Source organism: Petromyzon marinus (assembly GCF_048934315.1).
Source record: "Petromyzon marinus isolate PM22_M1 ecotype Great Lakes invasive population chromosome 75 unlocalized genomic scaffold, UKy_Petmar_22M1.pri1.0 chr75_unloc.4, whole genome shotgun sequence".
Lineage (NCBI taxonomy): Eukaryota > Metazoa > Chordata > Hyperoartia > Petromyzontiformes > Petromyzontidae > Petromyzon > Petromyzon marinus.
In genome coordinates, this window is record NW_027422616.1 from 116,272 (window position 1) to 143,437 (window position 27,166).

A 27,166-nucleotide genomic window follows, 5' to 3' on the forward strand; every position below is an offset into this window, starting at 1 on the left:
CCAAAATGAGCAGATTTTCCAAAATGAGCAGATTTTCCAAAATGAGCAGATTTTTCCAAAATTAGCAGATTTTCCAAAATGAGCAGATTTTCGAAAATGAGCAGATTTTCCAAAATGAGCAGATCTTCCAAAATGAGCAGATTTTCCAAAATGAGCAGATTTTCCAAAATGAGCAGGATTTTCCAAAATGAGCAGGATTTTCCAAAATGAGCAGGATTTTCCAAAATGAGCAGATTTTCCAAAAAATGAGCAGATTTTTCCAAAATGAGCAGATTTTCCAAAATGAGCAGATTTTCCAAAATGAGCAGATTTTCCAAAATGAGCAGGATTTTCCAAAATGAGCAGATTTTCCAAAATGAGCAGATTTTCCAAAATGAGCAGATTTTCCAAAATGAGCAGATTTTCCAAAATGAGCAGGATTTTCCAAAATGAGCAGATCTTCCAAAATGAGCAGATTTTCCAAAATGAGCAGATTTTCCAAAATGAGCAGATTTTTCCAAAATGAGCAGATTTTCCAAAATGAGCAGATTTTCGAAAATGAGCAGATTTTCCAAAATGAGCAGATTTTCCAAAATGAGCAGATTTTCCAAAATGAGCAGATTTTTCCAAAATGAGCAGATCTTCCAAAATGAGCAGATTTTCCAAAATGAGCAGGATTTTCCAAAATGAGCAGATTTTCCAAAATGAGCAGATCTTCCAAAATGAGCAGATTTTCCAAAATGAGTAGATTTTCCAAAATGAGCAGATTTTCCAATATGAGAAGATTTTCCAAAATGAGCAGATTTTCCAAAATGAGCAGATCTTCCAAAATGAGCAGATTTTTCCAAAATGAGCAGGATTTTCCAAAAGTCAATAAGGATTTCACCGTTCCGTTCCTCTACGGAGGTGAATTTGTCCGAAGAACCCTCAACAAATTTTGAGGGCAAAAAGGTGGCAGGGCGCTCTCCATTTGCACAATTTTTACGTGACAATGTCTTAAAATAGCCCAAGATTCCAATGTTCCTACCAGCCCACCCCCGCAAGGACCTGTGTGTTTTTTTGTTTGTTTGTTTTTATGTCCGCGATGAGGTTGGACGCCATTGAGGGGCTTAGCACTTTCGCCGCTGGCCTGTGGCTTAGTTAAAATCCGCGCCGCCAACCACGACCGCCGCCGCCGCGACCGCCTGAGTAACGTCCGCCACAGGTCACCCCTCCCACCCACCCCACCCCTACGGCACCTGTGCCAGGCTAGGTGCACCTCGAGGCCGCAGCGAGAAGTGTCGGAAGGCTTCTCGCTGCCGACAGGAGGTCACGTGGTATAGACCCAGCAGGTGCCGCGGGTTGTTGTGCTGCTGCTGCTGTGCCAGGCTAGGTGCAGGAGGAGGAGGAGGAGGTCACGGGGACAGACCCAGCAGGTGCCACGGGTTGTTGTACTGCTGCTGTGCCAGGCTAGGTGCAGGAGGAGGAGGAGGTCACGGGGACAGACCCAGCAGGTGCCACGGGTTGTTTACTGCTGCTGTGCCAGGCTAGGTGCAGGAGGAGGTCACGTGACAGACCCAGCAGGTGCCACGGGTTGTTGTACTGCTGCTGTGCCAGGCTAGGTGCAGGAGGAGGAGGTCACGTGACAGACCCAGCAGGTGCCATGGCTTGTACTACTGTGCCAGGCTAGGTGCATGAGTAGGAGGTCACGTGACGGACCCTGCAGGTGCCATGAGTTGTACTGCTGTGCCAGGCTAGGTGCAGGTGGAGGTCACGTGACAGACCCAGCAAGTGCCATAGGTTGACTGCTGTGCCAGGCTAGGTGCAGGAGGAGGTCGCGTGACAGACCCGGTAGATGCACCATCAGCTGTACCCACGAAATTTCCACACACACACGTATTGTGTCTGTGAGCGTGTGTGTGGTATCTTGTGGGGAGCGGTGGTGCAGTGGTTAGCGCAGTGTATTGTGGGGAGCGGTGGTGCAGTGGTTAGCGCACTGTGTGTGTATTGTGGGGAGCGGTGGTGCAGTGGTTAGCGCACTGTGTGTATTATGGGGAGCGGTGGTGCAGTGGTTAGCGCACTGTGTGTATTGTGGAGAGCGGTGGTGCAGTGGTTAGCGCACTGTATTGTGGGGAGCGGTCGTGCAGTGGTTAGCGCACTGTGTGTGTGTATTGTGGGGAGCGGTGGTGCAGTGGTTAGCGCACTGTGTGTGTATTGTGAGGAGCGGTGGTGGAGTGGTTAGCGCACTGTGTGTGTGTATTGTGGGGAGCGGTGGTGGAGTGGTTAGCGCACTGTGTGTGTGTATTGTGGGGAGCGGTGGTGCAGTGGTTAGCGCACTGTGTGTGTGTATTGTAGGGAGCGGTGGTGCAGTGGTTAGCGCACTGTGTGTATTGTGGGGAGCGGTGGTGCAGTGGTTAGCGCACTGTGTGTATTATGGGGAGCGGTGGTGCAGTGGTTAGCGCACTGTCTGTGTGTATTGTGGGGAGCGGTGGTGCAGTGGTTAGCGCACTGTGTGAGTGTGGGGAGCGGTGGTGCAGTGGTTAGCGCACTGTGTGTGTGTATTGTGGGGAGCGGTGGTGGAGTGGTTAGCGCACTGTGTGTGTGTATTGTGAGGAGCGGTGGTGCAGTGGTTAGCGCACTGTGTGTATTGTGGGGAGCGGTGGTGCAGTGGTTAGCGCACTGTGTGTATTGTAGGGAGCGGTGGTGCAGTGGTTAGCGCACTGTGTGTGTGTGTATTGTAGGGAGCGGTGGTGCAGTGGTTAGCGCACTGTGTGTGTGTGTATTGTAGGGAGCGGTGGTGCAGTGGTTAGCGCCACGATTCCCCGCTCAAAGCCACCACGACCAGCGATTGCGATTCATCTGAACCGGTTACCCTGGGGGGGGTGGGGGTGGGGGGTCGGAGGCCTCCTCCCCTAGGTCGACTCAGCCTCAAAACGAGCAAAAACCTCGTGCCGCTGGGGGGGGGGGGTTGGGAAAGACAAAGGCGGCCGGGCGTGGTGGCGCTGACCACTTCAAAGTGCACGTGGGCTTCGTAGGCAGTGATAAAGTATTAAAGCTTTCGCGACCGCGTAAAATTTACTCCGTGTTTTTTTTTTCGGTAAAGTCGCGCGTGTAGAAATACCGTAGAAATTATATCAAAACAAAATAAATCACGACGTTTCGATCACAACGCAAAGCGATCTTCATTAGGTGTCAAGAAGAACAAATCTTGTCAAGAACAAATCTTGAACGCCTGATGAAGAGCGCTTTGCGTTGTGATCGAAACGTCGTGAATGAATGTTTTTTTTGGTTTTGATATAATTTTATTGTATCTCTACTGCACGTGAATTTACCGAAAAAAAAACGATGAGTTCTTAGGGGAGCGCTGTCCGCTTGCTGTATCCCCAACAGCGCTTGCCCCATTTGTCAGAGGCTACACGGGGGAGCACACTCAGTTGTTATATATGTGTCGTGCCCGTGTGCGTGTTTGTGAAACAGTCATCAGCATTGAGGGAGACCACGCAGAGACCCACAGACTCACCACACACAGAGACCCACAGAGTCACCACACACAGAGAACCACAGACTCACCACACAGAGACCCACAGAGTCACTACACAGAGACCCACAGACTCGCTACACATAGAGACCCACAGACTCACCACACAGAGACCCACAGAGTCACTACACAGAGACCCACAGACTCACCACACACAGAGACCCACAGACTGACCACACAGAGACCCACAGACTCACCACACACAGAGACCCACAGACTCATCACAGAGAGACCCACAGACTCACCACACAGAGACCTACAAACTCACCACACACAGACCCACAGACTCACTACACACAGAGACCCACAGACTCACCACACAGAGACCTACAAACTCACCACACACAGACCCACAGACTCACTACACACAGAGACCCACAGACTCACCACACAGAGACCCACAGACTCACCACACAGAGACCTACAGACTCACTACACAGAGACCCACAGACTCGCCACACAGAGACCCACAGACTCACCACACAGAGACCCACAGAATCACTACACAGAGACCCACAGACTCACCACACAGACACCCACAGACTCACCACACAGAAACCCACAGAGTCACTACACAGAGACCCACAGACTCACCACACAGAGACCCACAGACTCACCACACAGAGACCCACAGACTCATCACACAGAGACCCACAGACTCACCACACAGAGACCCACAGACTCACTACACAGAGACCCACAGACTCATCACACAGAGACCCACAGACTCATCACACAGAGACCCACAGACTCACCACACAGAGACCCACAGACTCATCACACAGAGACCCACAGACTCATCACACAGAGACCCACAGACTCACCACGCAGAGACCCATAGTCACATAGCTCTATGGGTTAGTGAGTGAATGAGTGATTGGTTGAGTTAATAAGTCACTGAGTGAGTTAATGAGTCAGTTGGTGAGTTAATGAGTCAGTGGGTGAATTAATGAGTGGGTGGTTGAGTTAATGGGTTAGTGAGTGATTAATGAGTGGGTGGGTGACTCAATGAGTTAGTGAGTTCATGAGTGATTGGTTGAGTTAATAAGTCAGTGAGTGAGTTAATGAGTCAGTTAGTGAGTTAATGAGTCAGTGGGTGAATTAATTAGTGGGTGGTTGAGTTAATGAGTTAGTGAGTGAGTTAATGAGTGGGTGGGTGAATTAATGAGTCAGTGGGTGAATTAATGAGTGGGTGGGTGAATTAATGAGTCAGTGGGTGAATTAATGAGTCAGTCGTTGAGTTAATGAGTCAGTGGGTGAGTTAATGAATGGGTGGGTGAGTTGATGAGTTAACCCGTGCCCGCTAACGACGAATTTACATCAATATCACGATTTTTTTTCTCTGAAATCAACCATTAACAGAGTTCACTTCACAATGTGCCACCGTTTAAGTTTTTATTTAAAGCTTTCGCGACTGCACGGATTCATATTCTTGGTTCTTTCGGCAACGTCACCACCACGTAGAAGGGAAACAATAAAATAATAAAAAATATAAAACAATAAAATCATCGTCAGGTGTGAAAACCACAGCAAGACAAATTTTAAAAAGTGGCGGTTTTTATTTTCTTGCTGTGGTTTTCACACCTGATGATGATTGCTGCTTGTGTTGCAGTCGAAACGTCGTGAGAATTGTATCGTTTTATATTTTTTATTATTTTATTGTTTCCCTTCTACGTGGTGGTTTTCACACCTGATGATGATTGCTGCTTTGTGTTGCAGTCGTAAACGTCGTGAGAATTTTATTGTTTTGTATTTTTATTATTTTATTGTTTCCCTTCTACGTGGTGACTTTACCGAAAGAACCAAGAATATGATGTTCCACCATGTTGCGAGTGAGAGACAGCGGGTTGTGTGAGTTTACACGCGGTAGATACGACTAGGATTATAATATTATATATAATGATTATTATTATATGGGGAGACGTACAAGCTGTGTCCTTCAGGGTGAGACGGTTATAGAGGGATGCCACTGTGTGCAATGCCATCGTGAACCCCCTGAGAGAGAGGCACCCAGACCCAGGGTCTCAGTGTCTCCTACACAGCCATCGTGAACCCCCTGAGAGAGAGAGACACCCAGACCCAGGGTCTCAGTGTCTCCTACACGGCCATCGTGAACCCCCTGAGAGAGAGAGACACTCAGACCCAGGGTTCTCAGTGTCTCCGACACGGCCATCATAAACCCCCTGAGAGAGAGAGAGACACCCAGACCCAGGGTCTCAGTGTCTCCGACACGGCCATCGTGAACCCCCTGAGAGAGAGAGGCACCCAGACCCAGGGTCTCAGTGTCTCTGACACGGCCATCGTGAACCCCCTGAGAGAGAGAGAGAGACACCCAGACCCAGGGTCTCAGTGTCTCCGACACGGCCATCGTGAACCCCCTGAGAGAGAGAGAGACACCCAGACCCAGGGTCTCAGTGTCTCTGACACGGCCATCGTGAATCCCCTGAGAGAGAGGCACCCAGACCCAGGGTCTCAGTGTCTCCGACACGGCCATCGTGAACCCCCTGAGAGAGAGAGACACCCAGACTCAGGGTCTCAGTGTCTCCGACACGGCCATCGTGAACCCCCTGAGAGAGAGAGACACCCAGACCCAGGGTCTCAGTGTCTCTCACACGGCCATCGTGAATCTCCTGAGAGAGAGAGACACCCAGACCCAGGGTCTCAGTGTCTCCGACACGGCCATCGTGAACCCCCTGAGAGAGAGAGACACCCAGACCCAGGCTCTCAGTGTCTCTGACACGGCCATCGTGAACCCCCTGAGAGAGACACCCAGACCCAGGGTCTCCGTGTCTCTGACACGGCCATCGTGAACCCCCTGAGAGAGAGACACCCAGACCCAGGGTCTCAGTGTCTCCGACACAGCCATCGTGAACCCCCTGAGAGAGAGGCACCCAGACCCAGGGTCTCAGTGTCTCTTTCACGGCCATCGCGAACCCTCCGAGAGAGGCACCCAGACCCAGGGTCTCAGTGTCTCTTTCACGGCCATCGTGAACCCCCTAAGGGAGACACCCAGACCCAGGGTCTCAGTGTCTCTGACACGGCCATCGTGAACCCCCTGAGAGAGAGAGACACCCAGACCCAGGGTCTCAGTGTCTCTGACACGGCCATCGTGAACCCCCTGAGAGAGAGAGAGAGACACCCAGACCCAGGGTCTCAGTGTCTCTGACACGGCCATCGTGAACCCCCTGAGAGAGAGAGACACCCAGACCCAGGGTCTCAGTGTCTCTGACACGGCCATCGTGAACCCCCTGAGAGAGAGACATCCAGACCCAGGGTCTCAGTGTCTCCGACACGGCCATCGTGAACCCCCTGAGAGAGAGACACCCAGACCCAGGGTCTCAGTGTCTCCGACACGGCCATCATAAACCCCCTGAGAGAGAGAGAGACACCCAGACCCAGGGTCTCAGTGTCTCTGACACGGCCATCGTGAACCCCCTGAGAGAGAGAGACATCCAGACCCAGGGTCTCAGTGTCTCCGACACGGCCATCGTGAACCCCCTGAGAGAGAGAGAGACACCCAGACCCAGGGTCTCAGTGTCTCCGACACGGCCATTGTGAACCCTCTGCTCTCCCCCCCCCCCGCCCCCCAGGGTCCTGGCCTCCGATGGCAACTTTTTTGCGCGCGTGCGAGACGGATTACGTCGATTGTTGTACACGAGTAGTACCCATCGCCCCTCCAGTCCCCCCAATCCATCCATCATCGTGGTGGTATCGCCTCGTAGCCTAATTGTTGGTGCAGACATCGCAGTGATAACCCAAGTTATTGACATCATCACCCGCCATCGCCGTCATCGCCGTCACCTCCATCGTCGATGTCGCCATCGTAGAAGTTTGTGAGTCTAACGTGAGGTCCGCCAAACCCCAAACCCCACCGGACTCCCACCAATCACCAAATCGCCACCGTCGGTTAAGACTCTCGGAGAGATAAGAGAGAGAGAGACACCCAGAGCCAGGGCTCGAACCCAGGTTCTCGGTGTCTCCTACACGGCCATTGTGAACCCCCTTGAGAGAGAGAGACACCCAGACCCAGGGCTCGAACCCAGGTTCTCGGTGTCTCCGTCACGGCCATTGTGAACCTCCTTGAGAGAGAGAGAGACACCCAGACCCAGGGCTCGAACCTAGAATCTCGGTGTCTCCGTCACGGCCATTGTGAACCCCCTTGAGAGAGAGAGAGACACCCAGACCCAGGGCTCGAACCTAGAATCTCGGTGTCTCCGTCACGGCCATTGTGAACCCCCTGAGAGACACCCAGACCCAGGGCTCAAACCCAGGTTCTCAGTATCTCCGTCACGGCCATTGTGAACCCCCTTGAGAGAGAGACACCCAGACCCAGGGCTTGAACCCAGGATCTCAGTATCTCCGTCACGGCCATTGTGAACCCCCTTGAGAGAGAGAGACACCCAGACCCAGGGCTTGAAGCCAGGATCTCAGTCTCTCTTTCATGACCATTGTGAACCCCCTTGAGAGAGAGAGAGACACCCAGACCCAGGGCTTGAACCCAGGTTCTCAGTGTCTCCGTCACGGCCATTGTGAACCCCCTTGAGAGAGAGACACCCAGACCCAGGGCTTGAACCCAGGATCTCAATGTCTCCGTCACGGCCATTATGAACCCCCTTGAGAGAGAGAGACACCCAGACCCAGGGCTTGAACCAAGGATCTCAGTCTCTCCATCACGACCATTGTGAACCCCCTGAGAGAGACACCCAGACCCAGGGCTTGAAGCCAGGATCTCAGTATCTCCGTCACGGCCATTGTGAACCCCCTTGAGAGAGAGAGACACCCAGACCCAGGGCTTGAACCCAGGATCTCAGTCTCTCCATCATGACCATTGTGAACCCCCTGAGAGACACCCAGACCCAGGGCTTGAACCCAAGATCTCAATGTCTCTGGCATGGCCATTGTGAACCCCCTGAGAGACACCCAGACCCAGGGCTTGAACCCAGAATCTCAGTCTCTCCATCATGACCATTGTGAACCCCCTTGAGAGAGAGAGAGAGACACCCAGACCCAGGGCTCGAACCCAGGGTCTCAGTGTCTCCGTCACGGCCATTGTGAACCCCCTTGAGAGAGAGACACCCAGACCCAGGGCTTGAACCCAGGATCTCAGGCTCTCCATCATGACCATTGTGAACCCCCTTGAGAGAGAGAGACACCCAGACCCAGGGCTTGAACCAAGGATCTCAGTCTCTCCATCATGACCATTGTGAACCCCCTGAGAGACACCCAGACCCAGGGCTTGAACCGAGGATCTCAGTCTCTCCATCATGACCATTGTGAACCCCCTGAGAGAGAGAGACTCCCAGACCCAGGGCTTGATCCCAGGTTCTCAGTGTCTCCGTCACGGCCATTGTGAACCCCCTGAGAGACACCCAGACCCAGGACTTGAACCCAGGTTCTCAGTGTCTCCGTCACGGCCATTGTGACCCCCCTTGAGAGAGAGAGACACCCAGACCCAGGGCTCGAACCTAGGGTCTCAGTGTCTCCGTCACGGCCATTGTGAACCCCCTTGAGAGAGAGAGACACCCAGACCCAGGGCTCGAACCTAGGGTCTCAGTGTCTCCGTCACGGCCATTGTGAACCCCCTTGAGAGAGAGACACCCAGACCCAGGGCTCGAACCCAGGGTCTCAGTGTCTCCGGCACGGCTATTGTTAACCCCCTTGAGAGAGAGAGACACCCAGACCCAGGGCTTGAACCGAGGGTCTCAGTGTCTCTGCCACGGCCATTGTGAACCCCCTGAGAGACACCCAGACCCAGGGCTCGAACCCAGGTTCTCAGTGTCTCCGTCACGGCCATTGTGAATCCCCTTGAGAGAGAGAGACACCCAGACCCAGGGCTCGAACCCAGGGTCTCAGTGTCTCCGTCACGGCAATTGTGAACCCCCTTGAGAGAGAGAGACACCCAGACCCAGGGCTTGAACCGAGGGTCTCAGTGTCTCCATCACGGCCATTGTGAACCTACTAAGATAGAGAGACACCCAGACCCAGGGCTTGAACCCAGGTTCTCAGTGTCTCCATCACGGCCATTGTGAACCCCCTTGAGAGAGAGACACCCAGACCCAGGGCTCGAACCCAGGATCTCAGTGTCTCCGTCACGGCCATTGTGAACCCCCTTGAGAGAGAGAGACACCCAGACCCAGGGCTTGAACCCAGGATCTCAATGTCTCCGACACGGCCATTATGAACCCCCTTGAGAGAGAGAGACACCCAGACCCAGGGCTCGAACCCAGGGTCTCAGTCTCTCCATCATGACCATTGTGAACCCCCTTGAGAGAGAGAGACACCCAGACCCAGGGCTTGAACCAAGGATCTCAGTCTCTCCATCATGACCATTGTGAACCCCCTGAGAGAGAGAGACTCCCAGACCCAGAGCTTGATCCCAGGTTCTCAGTGTCTCCGTCACGGCCATTGTGAACCCCCTGAGAGACACCCATACCCAGGACTTGAACCCAGGTTCTCAGTGTCTCCGTCACGGCCATTGTGACCCCCCTTGAGAGAGAGAGACACCCAGACCCAGGGCTCGAACCCAGGTTCCCAGTCTCTCCATCATGACCATTGTGAACCCCCTTGAGAGAGAGAGACACCCAGACCCAGGGCTCGAACCCAGGTTCTCAGTGTCTCCATCACGGCCATTATGAACCCCCTTGAGAGAGAGACACCCAGACCCAGGGCTTGAACCTAGAATCTCAATGTCTCTGGCATGGCCATTGTGAACCCCCTTGAGAGAGAGACACCCAGACCCAGGGCTTGAACCCAGGGTCTCAATGTCTCCATCACGGCCATTGTGAACCCCCTTGAGAGAGAGAGAGACACCCAGACCCAGGGCTTGAATCGAGGGTCTCAGTGTCTCTGTCACGGCCATTGTGAACCCCCTGAGAGAGAGACACCCAGACCCAGGGCTCGAACCCAGGATCTCAGTGTCTCCGACACGGCCATTATGAACCCCCTTGAGAGAGAGAGACACCCAGACCCAGGGCTTGAACCCAGGTTCTCAGTGTCTCCGTCACGGCCATTGTGAACCCCCTGAGAGACACCCAGACCCAGGGCTTGAACCCAGGTTCTCAGTGTCTCTGCCACGGCAATTGTGAACCCCCTTGAGAGAGAGAGACACCCAGACCCAGGGCTCAAACCCAGGTTCTCGGTGTCTCTGCCACGGCCATTGTGAACCTCCTTGAGAGAGAGAGACACCCAGACCCAGGGCTCAAACCCAGGGTCTCAGTGTCTCCGTCACGGCCATTGTGAACCCCCTGAGAGACACCCAGACCCAGGGCTTGAACCCAGGTTCTCAGTCTCTCCATCACGGCCATTGCGAACCCCCTTGAGAGAGATACCCAGATGCAGGGCTCGAACCCAGGTTCTCAATGTCTCTGACACGGCCATTGCGAACCCCCTTGAGAGAGAGAGAGACACCCAGACCTAGGGCTCGAACCCAGGATCTCAATGTCTCCGTCACGGCCATTGTGAACCCCCTTGAGAGAAAGAGACACCCAGACCCAGGGCTTGATCCCAGGGTCTCAGTGTCTCCTACACAGCCATTGTGAACCTACTGAGAGAGAGAGACACCCAGACCCAGGGCTTGAACCCAGGATCTCAATGTCTCCGTCACGGCCATTGTGAACCCCCTTGAGAGAGAGAGAGAGAGAGAAACCCAGACCCAGGGCTTGAACCCAGGATCTCAATGTCTCCGTCACGGCCATTGTGAACCCCCTGAGAGACACCCAGACCCAGGGCTTGAACCTAGGGTCTCAGTGTCTCCGTCACGGCCATTGTGAACCCCCTTGAGAGAGAGACACCCAGACCCAGGGCTTGAACCCAGGATCTCAATGTCTCCGTCACGGCCATTGTGAACCCCCTGAGAGACACCCAGACCCAGGGCTCGAACCCAGGTTCTCAGTCTCTCCATCACGGCCATTGTGAACCCCCTTGAGAGAGAGAGACACCCAGACCCAGGGCTTGAACCCAGGGTCTCAGTGTCTCCGTCACGGCCATTGTGAACCCCCTTGAGAGAGAGAGACACCCAGACCCAGGGCTTGAACCGAGGGTCTCAGTGTCTCCGTCACGGCCATTGTGAACCTCCTTGAGAGACACCCAGAGCCAGGGCTCGAACCCAGGATCTCAATGTCTCTGGCATGGCCATTATGAACCCCCTTGAGAGAGAGAGAGAGACACCCAGACCCAGGGCTCGAACCTAGGGTCTCAGTGTCTCCGTCACGGCCATTGTGAACCCCCTTGAGAGAGAGAGAGACACCCAGACCCAGGGCTCGAACCTAGAATCTCAGTCTCTCCATCATGACCATTGTGAACCCCCTGAGAGAGAGAGACACCCAGACCCAGGGCTTGATCCCAGGTTCTCAGTGTCTCCGTCACGGCCATTGTGAACCCCCTGAGAGACACCCAGACCCAGGACTTGAACCCAGGTTCTCAGTGTCTCCGTCACGGCCATTGTGACCCCCCTTGAGAGAGAGAGACACCCAGACCCAGGGCTCGAACCTAGGGTCTCAGTGTCTCCGTCACGGCCATTGTGAACCCCCTTGAGAGAGAGAGACACCCAGACCCAGGGCTCGAACCTAGGTTAGTGTACTCCCGAGACCACCCCCCCCCCCCGTCTCCCTCCGTGAGGTGTTGGGCCCCGTAAGTACCCTGGTGCATTGTGAGGTGGACATCGCCACTCGGGGAGACAAAGGCGGCCGGGCCTGGTGCTGCCCGCACGCCACATTCCAACCGCGGCCTTTCGTAGGTGATGGTCACCCAACAGGGGAGGGGGGAGGGGAGGGAGGGGAGGGAGGGGGAGGGGAGGGCGAGTGTCTTTGTCTTTGTTGTTCCACTGTTAAAAAAAAAACAATGAAAAACCACGTGACGCGTTACCGGTTGCACCACGTGGTGGTACTGCGTCTTCGTCGTCTGCTTCTTCTTCTTCTTCATTATTTGTGCTGATGGCGAGGTTTGTGTGAGCGAGCGAGCGGTGGGGTGGGTATGGGGGGTTGTCTGTCGGAGAGATCGGTCAGCCCTTGTGTCGGCTTCGGCCTCAAACGAGCGCCACTAGGGGGAGACAAAGGCGGCCGGGCGTGGTGCTGGAAACCCTCCTGGTGTGCCACGTTGCCGGACAGACAGACAGACAGACATACTGACAGACAGACATACATAGACAAGAGACGTACAGACGGACACACACACACACAGACAGACAGACATACTCACAGACAGACATACATACACAGAGATGTACAGACGGACACACACACAGACAGACAGACAAACTCACAGACAGACATACATACACAGAGACGTACAGACGGACACACACACAGACAGATATACTTACAGACAGATATACATACAGACGGACATACATACACAAGAGACATACAGACGGACACACACACAGACAGACAGACATACTCACAGACAGACATACATACACAAGAGACATACAGACGGACACACACACAGACAGACATACTCACAGACAGACATACAGACGGACACACATACAGACAGACATACATACACAGAGATGTACAGACGGACACACACACATACAGACAGACATACTCACAGACAGACATACATACACAAGAGACATACAGACGGACACACACAGACAGACATACTGACAGACATACATACACAGAGACATACAGACGGACACACACAGACAGACAGACATACTGACAGACATACATACACAGAGACATACAGACGGACGCACACAGACGTACATACTCACAGACAGACATACATACACAGAGACATACAGACAGACACACACACAGACAGACAGACATACTCACAGACAGACATACATACACAGAGACATACAGACGGACACACACAGACAGACAGACATACTCACAGACATACATACACAGAGACATACAGACGGACACACACAGACAGACAGACATACTCACAGACAGACAGACATACACAGAGACATACAGACGGACACACACAGACAGACATACATACACAAGAGACATACAGACGGACACACACACACAGACATGCTCACAGACAGACATACAGACGGACACACACACAGACAGACATACATACACAGAGACGTACAGACGGACACACACACAGACGTACAGACAGACATACTGACATACATACACAGAGACATACAGACAGACAAACACACAGACGTACATACTCACAGACATACATACACAGAGACATGCAGACGGACACACACAGACAGACAGACATACTCACAGACAGACATACAGACAGACACACACACAGACGTACATACTCACAGACAGACATACATACACAGAGACATACAGACGGACACACACAGACAGACAGACAGACATACTCACAGACAGACATACATACACAGAGACGTACAGACGGACACACACACACAGACAGATATACTCAGACAGACATACATACAGACGGACAACAACAACCGCCATTCGCCACTAAGTGGCGGCGACGTCACCACGACGCTTGTGCCAGGCTATGTGCACCTTGAGGCCACGTGAAGTGTCGAACGCCCGCTGGCAGGAGGTCACGGGGCAGACCCAGCAGGTGCCACGGGTCGACTGACTGAGATGACTGAGATGAGTGGCTGATGCACCACCTATGCCCCCTACTGTGCCAACTTGCTGTGCCTTAGCCACCCGGCGCTCCGCTCGTTGTTGTGAGCGTCGCTCCTCCGCCCTCCGTTGTTGTTGGAGGGCGACTGCCTCCAACTGCCCAGTAGCATCCTTCATGAGCCTCCTCCACAGCGGCCGATCTTGACACCGCTGGTACCAGTCATCGGCAAGTCCACTCAGCTCCACGTCCTCCTGTACCACATCAGTCCATCTCTTCTCTAGCCCGTGCCACGCCCGAATAGCCCCTTCTGTCCGGCTGAGAAAAAGCTGTTTCGGCATGCGGTGGCTGGGCATGCAGGCTACATGACCCAGCCAACGCAGCCTTGCCTGCCGGAGGAGCTCACGGATGGGAGTTTGTCCAGATCGTTCAAGTATTTTTGAGCTCTTTACACAAACCAGCCTGGTTAAACAAAGGAAGGATTGTAGGCAGGCCAGTCTAAATGTTTCTAACCAGTGAAGATGTTCCATTAGGGGGGTCCACGTTTCGCAAGCGTAGAGAAGGGAGGGAATGACCGTGGCCGAGAAGACCCGAAGCTTAGTGCGGAGCGACAGACCAGGTAGCTTCCACACAGCGTTACGCAACCGATGAAAAGAAATTGCCGCTCGACTGATTCGGAGTGAGACCTCTGCTGTTAAACTGGAGCCGGTCATGAGCACACTGCCCAGGTATGGGAAACTCTCCACTCTCTCCACAACTGCCCCATCGCCGATTGGGAGTTGTGGGGGTGGAGTGTCCGATGGTACAAAATACCCAGGCAGGTGCTTAGTTTTGGTGGGGCTGATAGTAAGGCCCCATCTCTTAGTGGCACGCTCCAGTCTCAGCAGCAGCGTCTCCAACTCCTCCTCTGAGTGAGCAGCAATCACCAAATCATCGGCATACATAACGTGGTTGAGCAATAGGGAGCCATCCCTTGACCGCACCCGGGCATCGATCAGCCTCCCATTGTATCTGTGCCAAATGGAAATTCCTCTGGTACGGCCATCAAAGGCTTCACGAACTACGTGGTCAAAATAGATGTTAAATAATGTGGGAGCCAGAGGACATCCCTGTCCCACCCCAAGGTGAACAGGAAATGGCTCCGACTCCCGGCCACGTAGTTTTACCCGGGCCCGCTCACCATCATGAAGGTCCTTAATGATCGTGAGCAGAGAGTTAGGGACTCTGAAAGCACGAAATACAACCCAGAGCCCAGGCCTACTGATGGTATCATAGGCCTTGACCAGGTCAATAAAGCAGAGATGTAGGTCTTGTTTGAATTCCCTACACCTCTGCTGTAGCAGACGGACAGAAAATATGGCATCTGTGCAGGAGCGCCCTTTCCTGAAACCACATTGGGGCTCCGCAAGCCTCTCCTCAGCGTGCCTGGCAAGGCGATGTTGAATAATCCTTGCCAGGACCTTTCCCGGCACACTGAGGAGTGAGATGCCCCTGTAGTTGTCACAGTCTGTGCGGTCCCCCTTCTTAAAGAGGGGGGCCACCAGGGCATCCTTCCAATCCTGCGGAACCCATCCAGTGGTCCAGACTGTTGTTATGATGTCATTTATGGCAGTCTGTGCACAGACGCCACCCTCCCTCACTATTTCGCTTGGGAGATCATCACTGCCCGGTGCTTTTCCTGGTCTCAGACTCTGGATCACCTTCAGTACTTCCTCAACAGATGTCACCTCAGCCAGCCACTCACAGGTGGTGACTTTTTCCAATATTTGAGGCACCGCAGCCTCAGCAGGGTTATCCCCACTTTGTCTGGGGAGGTCTGGACCGCGTACCCAAAGCAGCCATTGCAGCTGCATGAGCCACAGTCCTAAACCTCGCCCATTTCCCCTTGACATCAGGAGGAGTGGGGGACGATGCCAACCCCAACCGCAAGCGATGATGAAATTCTCGCTTGCAACTTTCATCAGCTATCTGATACCAGGCCACTTTAGGTTGGAATGGGGTCCTGAGTGTACACCCACCACCGGAGTGGAAGAATGGCAGGCGCATCTTACAGATGACAAGTCGATGGTCAGTGGGCAGATCAACTCCACGGTAGGTCCTGGTGTCAAAGACATGGGCTCGCATCCACTGATCCGTCACTATGTAGTCCAGCAGATGTTCTTGCTTGGACCCGGCATGCATCCATGATGTGTGAATGCGCCGATGCCGGAACAGCGTGTTGGTAATTACAAGCCCATGGGCTGCACAAAAATCTAGCAGCCTCCTACCGTTGTTATTGAGCTGATCTGGCCCATGCCTTCCATTCACTCCAGACCAGGTGCCAGCATCATGACCAACTCGGGCATTGAAGTCACCCAACATGATGACTCTATCCCGAGGGGCCACTTCAGCCAGCACCTGTGACAGGAGGTCATAGAAGGCATCTGACTCATCGGCCTTGCCTGCATCCCTCCACGGATGTTCATCTTCGGTGGGGGCATAAGTAACCACCACCACCACTCCTCGCCTCCGGTTGATGGGAAGGTGAGGCCAAAGTAGCCTGGGGCTTACAGCTTCCCACACCTCACCGCCACGCTCCCACGCCCCCTCCATTCATTCTTTTATTCAGAATAAGAGCCGCACCCTGTTGTTTGGCAGTCTCCTGCCCCGAGTAGAGGACTGTCCACCCCCTTCACGGTGGCAGGAGCCAGAGCCGGTCCACCGGACCTCCTGAACGCCGCAGAGATCCAGGCGGTACCGGTCCAGCTCCCGACAGGGGAGCGGGCAGCCTCTCCTTCCGCATTGAGCGTTCTGAACATTCCACGTGGCCACCCGCAGCGATGGGCTAGTGGGTGGGCGGGCGTGAAAGTGAGTGGGTTGTGAGGGTGAGTGGTGAGTGAGTGAGTGAGCGGGGCAGGCGTTTTGAGGATGAGCCCCGAGGGTAAGGATTCAATCTCCTGCCTCCGCCGAATGGAATTTTGGCCAGGGGACGTCATAGACCGCCTGGTTTTCGGGTAATTGCTTTAAGGTGGAGGGGGTTACCAGCCCACTTTGGTCACTGTGGTGAGGAAAATGCCTCCTCCTCCTCCTCCCTCTCTCCCTCCCCCTGCCCCCTGCCCCCCTCTCGCATACCACTGCTCACCACAGCGTTACCGCCCGACACCAACGACGAGGAGGAGGAAGGGGAAGGGGGGGGGGATCGTTTTTGCCGGTCACGGATGAACGCACAGAGGCGGCATACGTATCGACAGACAGACACACGCAGGCTTGCATGCGCGCAGATATTCATCCAGACAGACAGACGGACGGACGGACAACAATAACAACAACCGCCATTCGCCACCGAGTGGCGGTGACGACGCCACGGCGCCTGTGCCAGGCTAGGTGCACCTTGAGGCCACCACGTGAAGCGTCGAAGGCTCGCTGCTGACGGGAGGTCACGGGTAGCAGACCCAGCAGGTGACGCGGGTTGTTGTACTGCTGCTGTGCCAGGCTAGGTGCAGCAGGAGGTCACGTGACAGACCCAGCAGGTGCCATGAGCTGGCTAATGTGCCAGGCTAGGTGCAGGAGGAGGTCACGGAACAGACCCAGCAGGTGCCGTGGGTTGTACTGCCGTGCCAGGCTAGGTGCAGCAGGAGGAGGTCACGGGACAGACCCAGCAGGTGCCATGGGTTGTTGTACTGCTGTGCCAGGCTAGGTGCAGGAGGAGGAGGTCACGTGACAGACCCAGGTTTTAACAGTTGAGATGAATGGCAGATTGAGGGCGACTGCCTCCGACTGCTCCATTGACTCAAGGTGCCCCTAGCCTGGCACTGCCCGCTAGCGTACTTCACGAACCTGCTCCATACGCACCCAGACAGACAGGCACACAGACAAACACACGTAAATGCCGCACATCCAATAAGCACGGTTGGCTATGTACGGTGCGAAAGAAGTTCAACATGCATACATACAGACACATTCAAACTCCCACAGAGTCCCGTAGACTCACACAGAGACCCGTAGACTCACACAGAGACCCATAGACTCATCACAGACAGACCTATAAACTCATAACACAGAGACCCACAGACTCACCACACAGACACCCACAGACTCACCACACAGAGACCCATAGACTCATAACACAGATACCCACAGTCTCACCACACAGAGACCCACAGACTCACCACACAGACACCCACAGACTCACCACACAGAGACCCACAGACTCACTACACAGAGACCCACAGACTCACCACACAGACACCCACAGACTCATAACACAGAGACCCACAGACTCACCACACAGAGACCCACAGACTCACCACACAGAGACCCACAGACTCACCACACAGAGAGGCCCACAGACTCACCACACAGAATCACCACACAGAGACCCACAGACTCACCGCACAGAGACCCACAGACTCACCACACAGAGACCCACAGACTCACCACACACAGACCCACAGACTCATCACACAGAGACACACAGACTCACCGCACAGAGACCCACAGACTCACCACACAGAGACCCACAGACTCACCACACAGAGACCCACAGACTCACCACACAGAGACCCACAGACTCACCACACAGAGACCCACAGACTCACCAAACAGAGACCCACAGACTCACCACACAGACACCCACAGACTCACCGCACAGACACCCACAGACTCACCACACAGAGACCCACAGACACCACACAGAGACCCACAGACTCACCACACAGAGACCCACAGACTCACCAAACAGAGACCCACAGACTCACTACACAGAGACCCACAGACTCACCATACAGAGACCCACAGACTCACCACACAGACACCCACACACTCACCACACAGAGACCCACAGACTCACCACACAGAGACCCACAGACTCACCACACAGAGACCCACAGACTCACCACACAGGACACCAACAGACTCACCACACAGAGACCCACAGACTCACCACACAGAGACCCACAGACTCACCACACAGAGACCCACAGACTCACCACACAGAGACCCAGAGACTCACCACACAGAGACCCACAGACTCACCACACAGAGACCCACAGACTCACCACACAGAGACCCACAGACTCACCACACAGAGACCCACAGACTCACCACACAGAGACCCACAGACTCACCACACAGAGACCCACAGACTCACCAAACAGAGACCCACAGACTCACCACACAGACACCCACAGACTCACCGCACAGACACCCACAGACTCACCACACAGAGACCCACAGACACCACACAGAGACCCACAGACTCACCACACAGAGACCCACAGACTCACCAAACAGAGACCCACAGACTCACTACACAGAGACCCACAGACTCACCATACAGAGACCCACAGACTCACCACACAGACACCCACACACTCACCACACAGAGACCCACAGACTCACCACACAGAGACCCACAGACTCACCACACAGAGACCCACAGACTCACCACACAGGACACCAACAGACTCACCACACAGAGACCCACAGACTCACCACACAGAGACCCACAGACTCACCACACAGAGACCCACAGACTCACCACACAGAGACCCAGAGACTCACCACACAGAGACCCACAGACTCACCACACAGAGACCCACAGACTCACCACACAGAGACCCACAGACTCACCACACAGAGACCCACAGACTCACCACACAGAGACCCACAGACTCACCACACAGAGACCCACATGCTCACAAAGGTGACATCAACTTCCGTGGGCCGTTCCGAGCTGAGCGGCCCGTCACTCGCAGAAGAATCCGGGATCTCAGAGCTCCATCTTGGCGGTGTCCACTTCCGTTGGGAGGGGATACGCAGAGAAGTTCGGATGCATTCAGCTGACGGTGAGGTTGGCCACGTGGCTGGCGAGTGTCGATTTTCCCAGCTTTTTTTTCTGACATTTCCTCCAAGATTCCTCTCGTTTCTCTCCAGATTTTGTTCAAGATTTTTTTCGTCCACAGATTTTTCTGGTTTTCCCTCATTTGTTAGATTTTCCAGGCGTAAGGTCCCCCACCCCCACCCACCCCACCCCACTGAGGTACTGTGTAGCTCTTAAATGTTGATTTTGAAGCTTTCGTGACTGCAGCGATTCATATTCCTGGTTCTTTCGGTAAAGTCACCACGTAGAAGGGAAACGACGTGACCTCACCGAAAGAACCAAGAATATGTGTGGCTCTTGTTCAGAAGCAATCAGGCCATTACAACCGCTCAACTATTTCTTATTCTACCAGACAAGGTCCCCAACTAGGCTGCCGTGTAGCTCTTTTGCAGAAGCAACATGGCCATCAAAAACTAAATGACCCCGCTATAAACAATTTGTATTTGTCCAGGTAAGGCCCTGCTAGCTCCTGCGTCAATCTCTTTCACAAGCGACATGGCCATCGAAAACTAAACTATATTCTTAGCTCTTTCGGTAAAGTCACGTTGAAGGGAAACAACAAAATAATAAAAAATATATAAAACAATAAAAAATTCTCACGACGTTTCGACCATAACACAAATGGTCATCATCAGGTGTGAAAACCAACGGCAAGAATTTTTTTTAATATATATTGTTTGATACATATTTTATTATTTTATTGTTTCCCTTCAACGTGACTTTACCGAAAGAGCTAAGAATATGAATCACTGCAGTCACGAAAGCTTTAAATCAAAATTTAAACTAAACTATTTTTTATTTGTCCAGTGCAAGATCCCGCTGAGCTGAAAAGGCCCCTTTATCAACGGTTTTATTTAACTCATTGGTTTTTTCGGTAAAGTCACGTATGTAGAAATACAATAAAATTATATTAAAACAAAAAAACAATCACGACGTTTCGATCGCAACGCAAGCGACCTTCATCAGGTGTCAAGAACAAATCACAGCAGGTAAATACGACAAGAAGATGGAGAGACGAGAATTCAACAAACCTGAAAAAACGTTACGTGAAGCACATCCAGTCAGGCCAACGACACAGTTTTTAGACACTTCCTGGTGGACCACGAATTTCAGAAGAGTGTTTAAATTTCGTGTTCAACCTTTGGATTGCACATACCAGCATAGATAGAATGAAAAATACGAGGTACACGGTCGGTAGAAATACATATACAAGTCCAGCAAGAGGTAAGGAGGGAGGAAAGACGGACAGGGAGGCAGAGAGAGAGAGAGGGGGTGCGGCCAGAGGGATGAACAGAAGCTTAAATAGGAAATACGGTTGGAGGGGGGGAGGGGCCAGAGCGAGAGCGGCAGCTCAAACACGCAACATCTTACACATACAAAACGGCAGCTCAAAAAATGACCACCACCTCTTGTAAATACAAAACGGCAGCTCAAAGAAGGGGCACATCTTACACATAATTACAACGGTAACTTCCCCGTAGAAGTGTGATAATAAAGTATTAAAGCTCTCGTGAATGCATAAAATTACTCATTGGTTTTTTCGGTAAAGTCACGTACGTAGAGAGACAATAAAATTATATTAAAACAAAAAAAACTTTATTATTATATTTATTATCACACTTCTACGGGGGAAGTTACCGTTATAATTACGTGTAAAATGTGCCCCTTTTTGATCTGCCGTTTTGTATTTAAAAGAGGTGGTCATTTTTTGAGCTGCCGTTTTGTATTTACAAGAGGTGGTCCTTTTTTGAGCTGCCGTTTTGTATTTAAAAGAGGTGGTCATTTTTTGATCTGCCGTTTTGTATTTACAAGTGGTGGTCCTTTTTTGAGCTGCCGTTTTGTATTTACAAGAGGTGGTCTTTTTTTTGAGCTGCCGTTTTGTATTTACAAGAGGTGGTCCTTTTTTTGAGCTGCCGTTTTGTATTTACAAGAGGTGGTCCTTTTTTGAGCTGCCGTTTTGTATTTACAAGAGGTGGTTCTTTTTTTGAGCTGCCGTTTTGTATTTACAAGAGGTGGTCCTTTTTTTGAGCTGCCGTTTTGTATGTGTAAGATGTGCATAATAAAGTATTAAAGCTTTTTGAGCTGCCGCTCTCGCTCTGGCCCCTCCCCCCCTCCAACCGTATTTCCTATTTAAGCTTCTGTTCATCCCCCTTCTCTCTCTCTGCCTCTCTGTCCGTCTTTCCTCCCTCCTTACCTCTTGCTGGACTTGTATATGTATTTCTACTGACCGTGTACCTCGTATTTTTCATTCTATCTATGCTGGTATGCGCAATCCAAAGGTTGAACACGAAATTTAAACACTCCTCTGAAATTCGCGGTCCGCCAGGAAGTGTCTAAAAACTGTGTCGTTGGCCTGACTGGATGTGCTTCACGTAATGTTTTTTCAGGTTTGTTGAATTCTCGTCTCTCCATCTTCTTGTGTCGTATTTACCTGCTGTGATTTGTTCTTGACACCTGATGAAGGTCGCTTGCGTTGCGATCGAAACGTCGTGATTTATTTTTTGTTTTAATATAATTTTATTGTATTTCTACGTACGTGGCTTTACCGAAAAAACCATAGAGTAATTTTATGCAGTCACGAAAGCTTTAATACTTTATTACACAAATCTTACACATACAAAACGGCAGCTCAAAAAAGGACCACCTCTTGTGAATACAAAACGGCAGCTCAAAAAATGACCACCTCTTGTGAATACAAAACGGCAGCTCAAAAAAGGGCACATCTTACACATAATTACAACGGTGTATCAACTGATTTTGCTCATTGTTTTCACAGATTTCTCAGATTTTTTTCCCAGATTTCTTAGATTTATCCACAGATTTCTCAGATTTTTCTCCAGATTTCTCAGATTTGTCCACAGATCTCGCAGATTTTCCTCCACAGACGTGTAGGTTTTCTCCACATTTCTCTGATGGTTCCAGAGTTATCCGATTTTTCCCAAAGATTTATCTCATATCTCCAGATTTCGCTGATCTTTTGCCACAGATTTATACTTGGACAACATCGACAACAGATGTCCTTTTTCACAGCCCTACCGAGCCAGCTGGTGGGAAATTCCACATTACTATGGCCGGATCGGGGGGGGGAGGTTGAGGGGAGTAGCGGACATGTATATTTAGCCCATAGAATTTTATGGGCTAAATCTCTAAACACTTATCACTTAACATGACCCAGTAGACATTCTATGGGAACCGGGTCCCTATCTCTTAACATTTCCCCATGTTAAAAGATAGGGAACCGGTTCCCTATCTTTTAACATGGGCCAATGTTAAAAGATAGGGAACCGGTTCCGTATCTTTTAACACGGGCCCATAGACTTTCTATGGGAACCGGCTCCCTATCGCTGAACGTGGGCCAATGTTAAAAGATAGGGAACCGGTTCCCTATCTTTTAACACGGGCCCCATAGACTTCCTATGGGAACCGGTTCCCTATCTCTTAACATGGCCCCATAGACTTTCTATGGGAACCGGGTCCCCCCAATCTCTTAACATTTCCCCATGTTAAGAGATAGGGAACCGGTTCCCATAGGAAGTCTATGGGGCCCGTGTTAAAAGATAGGGAACCGGTTCCCTATCTTTGAACCGGTTCCCTATCTCTTAACTTGGCCCCATAGACTTTCTATGGGAACCGGGTCCCCCCAATCTCTTAACATTTCCCCATGTTAAGAGATAGGGAACCGGTTCCGTATCTTTTAACATGGGCCCATAGACTTTTTACGGGAACCGGATCCCTATTTATTTACATGGGCCCATGTTAGTAGATAGGGATCCGGTTCCCGCCGGGTTGTTCTCTGATTGTTCTTAAAAAGATGAAATTGCCGTCGACTTGCTGAGATCTCGCGAGGACTTTGGCAACTTTTCCCTCGGCCCCCCCGTCTCTCTCTCTCTAGAGCTGAACTGAAGGTAAAATAAATCATCGCAATGCACGAGCGTTGGAAAGCATCAACACACAAACGCGCGCCGGTTAGAGAAAAATAAAAAAAAAATTCCCGTGAAGAGAGAGGGGGGGGGGGGGGGGGTCTTCCGGCCTACAGGCTTCTGCCGGCCGTGGCGCGGCTCCCGTCGGCCGGGGCAACTAGGCGAGCCCGTAGGCTTCGGTGCGGCCCGGTGGAGGTCCTTATAAAGTTAAGATTATTATTATACGGCAGCGTTACGGAAATTTTGTTTATCTCGACGCGATGTCCGCTGCCGTGCCAAATTGAAGTTGATGTTAGATTTATAGAAATATAAACATTAAAAAAAAAATTACCTCAGCGTTTTACTGAGAGAGAAAGATGGATGCACATAGCCTGGTACGATAGATCTGTAAGCGGTTCGCGTCTAATAGGGTTTTTGTTTTAATTCGCTGCTGGTTCATTGGTAATGTTTCCATGGTCTAGAGGGACTGCTGCTGTTTTATCTGCGAGGAAATGTCAACTCCCTCGCCCGCTATACAGGAATCAGAATCATAATATTTGTCACTGCAGGCGGAATCCGATGAGCTATGAAGCGCTTTGTTTACCAGGTGTCCAGTATGGGCACACGGTCAGAACTTGACGACAAACACCGTAAACACACGCACTGATACACTCACGTATTCACACTCACCCACCAACTCACTCGCCAATACACCCACTCACCCACCCATCCACTCACCCACTCACTCACCCATCCACTCACTCGCCCATCCATTCACCCACTTACTCACTCACCCACTCACCAATCCACTCACCCACGAATCCACTCACCCACTGAACCACCCACTCACCCACCCCACCCACTCACTCAACCATCCACTCGCCCACTTACCCACTCACTCACCCACTCACTCACCCATCCACTCACTCACCAATCCACCCACTCACTCAACCACCGCACCCACTCACTCACCCATCCACTCACCCACTCACCAATCCACTCACCCACTCACCAATCCACTCACCCACTCACTCACCCACTCACTCACCAATCCACTCACCCACTCACTCACCCACTGAACCACCCACTGAACCACCCCATCCACTCACTCATCCACTCACCCACTCACTCATCCATCCACTCACCCACTGAACCACCTACTCACCCACTGAACCACCTACTCACCCACCAACCCACTCACTCACCCACCCACTCACCCACCCACCCACTCACCCACCCACCCACTCACCCACCCACTCACCCACTCACCCACCCACTCACCCACTCACCCACCCGCTGAACCTCCCACTCACTCACTCAGCCACCAACCCACTTACCCACCCACTCACCCATCCACCAAAGCACTCACCCACCCACTGAATCACCCATTCACCCGCTCAGCCACTCACCCATCCACCCACTCACCCATACACCCACTCACTCACCCACTCACTCACCCCACTCACTCACCCCACTCACTCACCCCACTCACTCACCCCACTCACTCACCCCACTCACTCACCCCACTCACCCATACACCCACTCACCCACCCACCCACTCACCCCACTCACCCACCCACTCCAAACAAACTCGATGCATGCTTCTAAATGTTCGAGGGAAAATATACAGCAGCAGCAGCAGGCATCGTCAGGGTCGACCCCACGACCTCCTGTAGACCAGGCGAGGTAGTTAACTACAGCTAGCTAGTAAGTTTAGTTTGTGATGGCCAGGCCGCTTGTGACAAAGAGACACAGTAGCTAGGTGGGGCATTAGCTGGTAAAGTAAAAATAGTTTATATTTTAATAGTTTAGTTTGTGATGGCGAGGCCGCTTGTGACAAAGAGATACACAGTAGCTAGGTGGGGCCTTGGTAAAGTAATAAAAATAGTTTATAGTTTAATAGTTTAGTTTTTGATGGCCAGGCTGCTTGTGACAAAGAGATACACAGCAGCTGGTAAAGTAAAAATAGTTTATAGTTTAATAGTTTAGTTTGTGATGGCCAGGCTGCTTGTGACAAAGAGACACACAGTAGCTAGGTGGGGCATTAGCTGGTAAAATAATAAAAATAGTTTATAGTTTAATAGTTTAGTTTGTTATGGCCAGGCCGCTTGTGACAAAGAGATACACATCAGCTAGGTGGGGCATTAGCTGGTAAAGTAATAAAAATAGTTTATAGTTTAATAGTTTAGTTTGTGATGGCCAGGCCGCTTGTGACAAAGAGACACACGGTAGCTAGCTGGGGCCTTGCCTGGTAAAGTAAAAATAGTTTATAGTTTAATAGTTTAGTTTGTGACGTGCAGGCCGCTTGTGACAAAGAGATACACAGCAGCTGGTAAAGTAAAAATAGTTTATAGTTGAATAGTTTAGTTTGTGATGGCCAGGCCGCTTGTGACAAAGAGATACACAGTAGCTAGGTGGGGCATTAGCTGGTAAAGTAATAAAAATAGTTTATAATTTAATAGTTTAGTTTGTGATGGCCAGGCTGCTTGTGACAAAGAGACACAGTAGCTAGGTGGGGCCTTACCTGGTAAAGTAATAAAAATAGTTTAATAGTTTAGTTTGTGATGGCCAGGCCGCTTGTGACAAAGAGACACACGGTAGCTAGCTGGGGCCTTACACCTGGTTAAAGAAAAACACAATTTATTTTGGCCTAGGATTGTATTGTTGACTTTTTGCTGCCTTGCCCGAGCACTCACATATCGGACTTGTGTTACCAATTAATGTACCAATTGGTTCCATTCGGTGACTCGCTAACCTTTGGCCCTGTTTTGCGCTCCCGTCACGTGCTTGTGTCTGCACTGTTGTTGCGAACGTTCTCACCCCGTGCCCAAACGCTGCAGGATCTGCGACAATACGGAGAGCTTCCGTAGCTCACCGGATTTCGTCACCCTGCGGTCTCGACACAAGATTATGATTCTGTGGTGGCGGCGGTGGTGGTGGTGGTGGTGGTGCTTTTAATACGCGGGGAGGAGATGCGTAGAGACTCCGAGAAATACGTAGGGGATGCTGAGAGACGCGTATATACACGGGGAGATACATTAGAGACACAGAGATGCGTGGAGATATGTTGAAGACAATCCGTAATGCTGTTGTGTAATTGTTGGCATGTCTGCTTTGTTGTTGTTTGTTGCTGTTTGTGATGTTAAACCATCATCGTCACAACAACCACACCCATCACCATCTCCATCGCAAACACCGCCTCCATTGCTTCTAACATCACCACCACCATCATCATCGTCACCACAACCACACGCATCACCACATCCATCGCAAACACCGCCTCTTCCGCTTCTAACATCACCACCACCACCATCATCGTCACCACAACCACACGCATCACCACCTCCATCGCAAACACCGCCTCTT

General features: G+C 51.8%; 1 protein-coding gene across 4 annotated transcripts; it reads left to right on the forward strand.

Moving 5' to 3' along the window:
• The first annotated feature begins 2,919 nt into the window (after window positions 1-2,919).
• LOC142908174 (uncharacterized) lies at window positions 2,920-12,384 on the forward strand. 4 transcript variants are annotated; one of them, XM_076058479.1, is made up of 2 exons: window positions 2,920-10,023; window positions 10,251-12,384. In XM_076058479.1, exon 1 carries the CDS (start codon window positions 3,402-3,404, stop codon window positions 4,335-4,337), a length of 936 nt encoding a protein of 311 aa, XP_075914594.1. In that variant the 5' UTR covers window positions 2,920-3,401; the 3' UTR covers window positions 4,338-10,023; window positions 10,251-12,384. The 4 variants fall into 4 exon arrangements, with proteins under 4 accessions (XP_075914594.1, XP_075914595.1, XP_075914593.1 ...); XM_076058480.1 differs by having other exon boundaries at window positions 2,920-7,998; window positions 8,074-12,384; XM_076058478.1 differs by having other exon boundaries at window positions 2,920-7,767; window positions 7,843-12,384.
• Window positions 12,385-27,166: the final 14,782 nt, after the last annotated feature.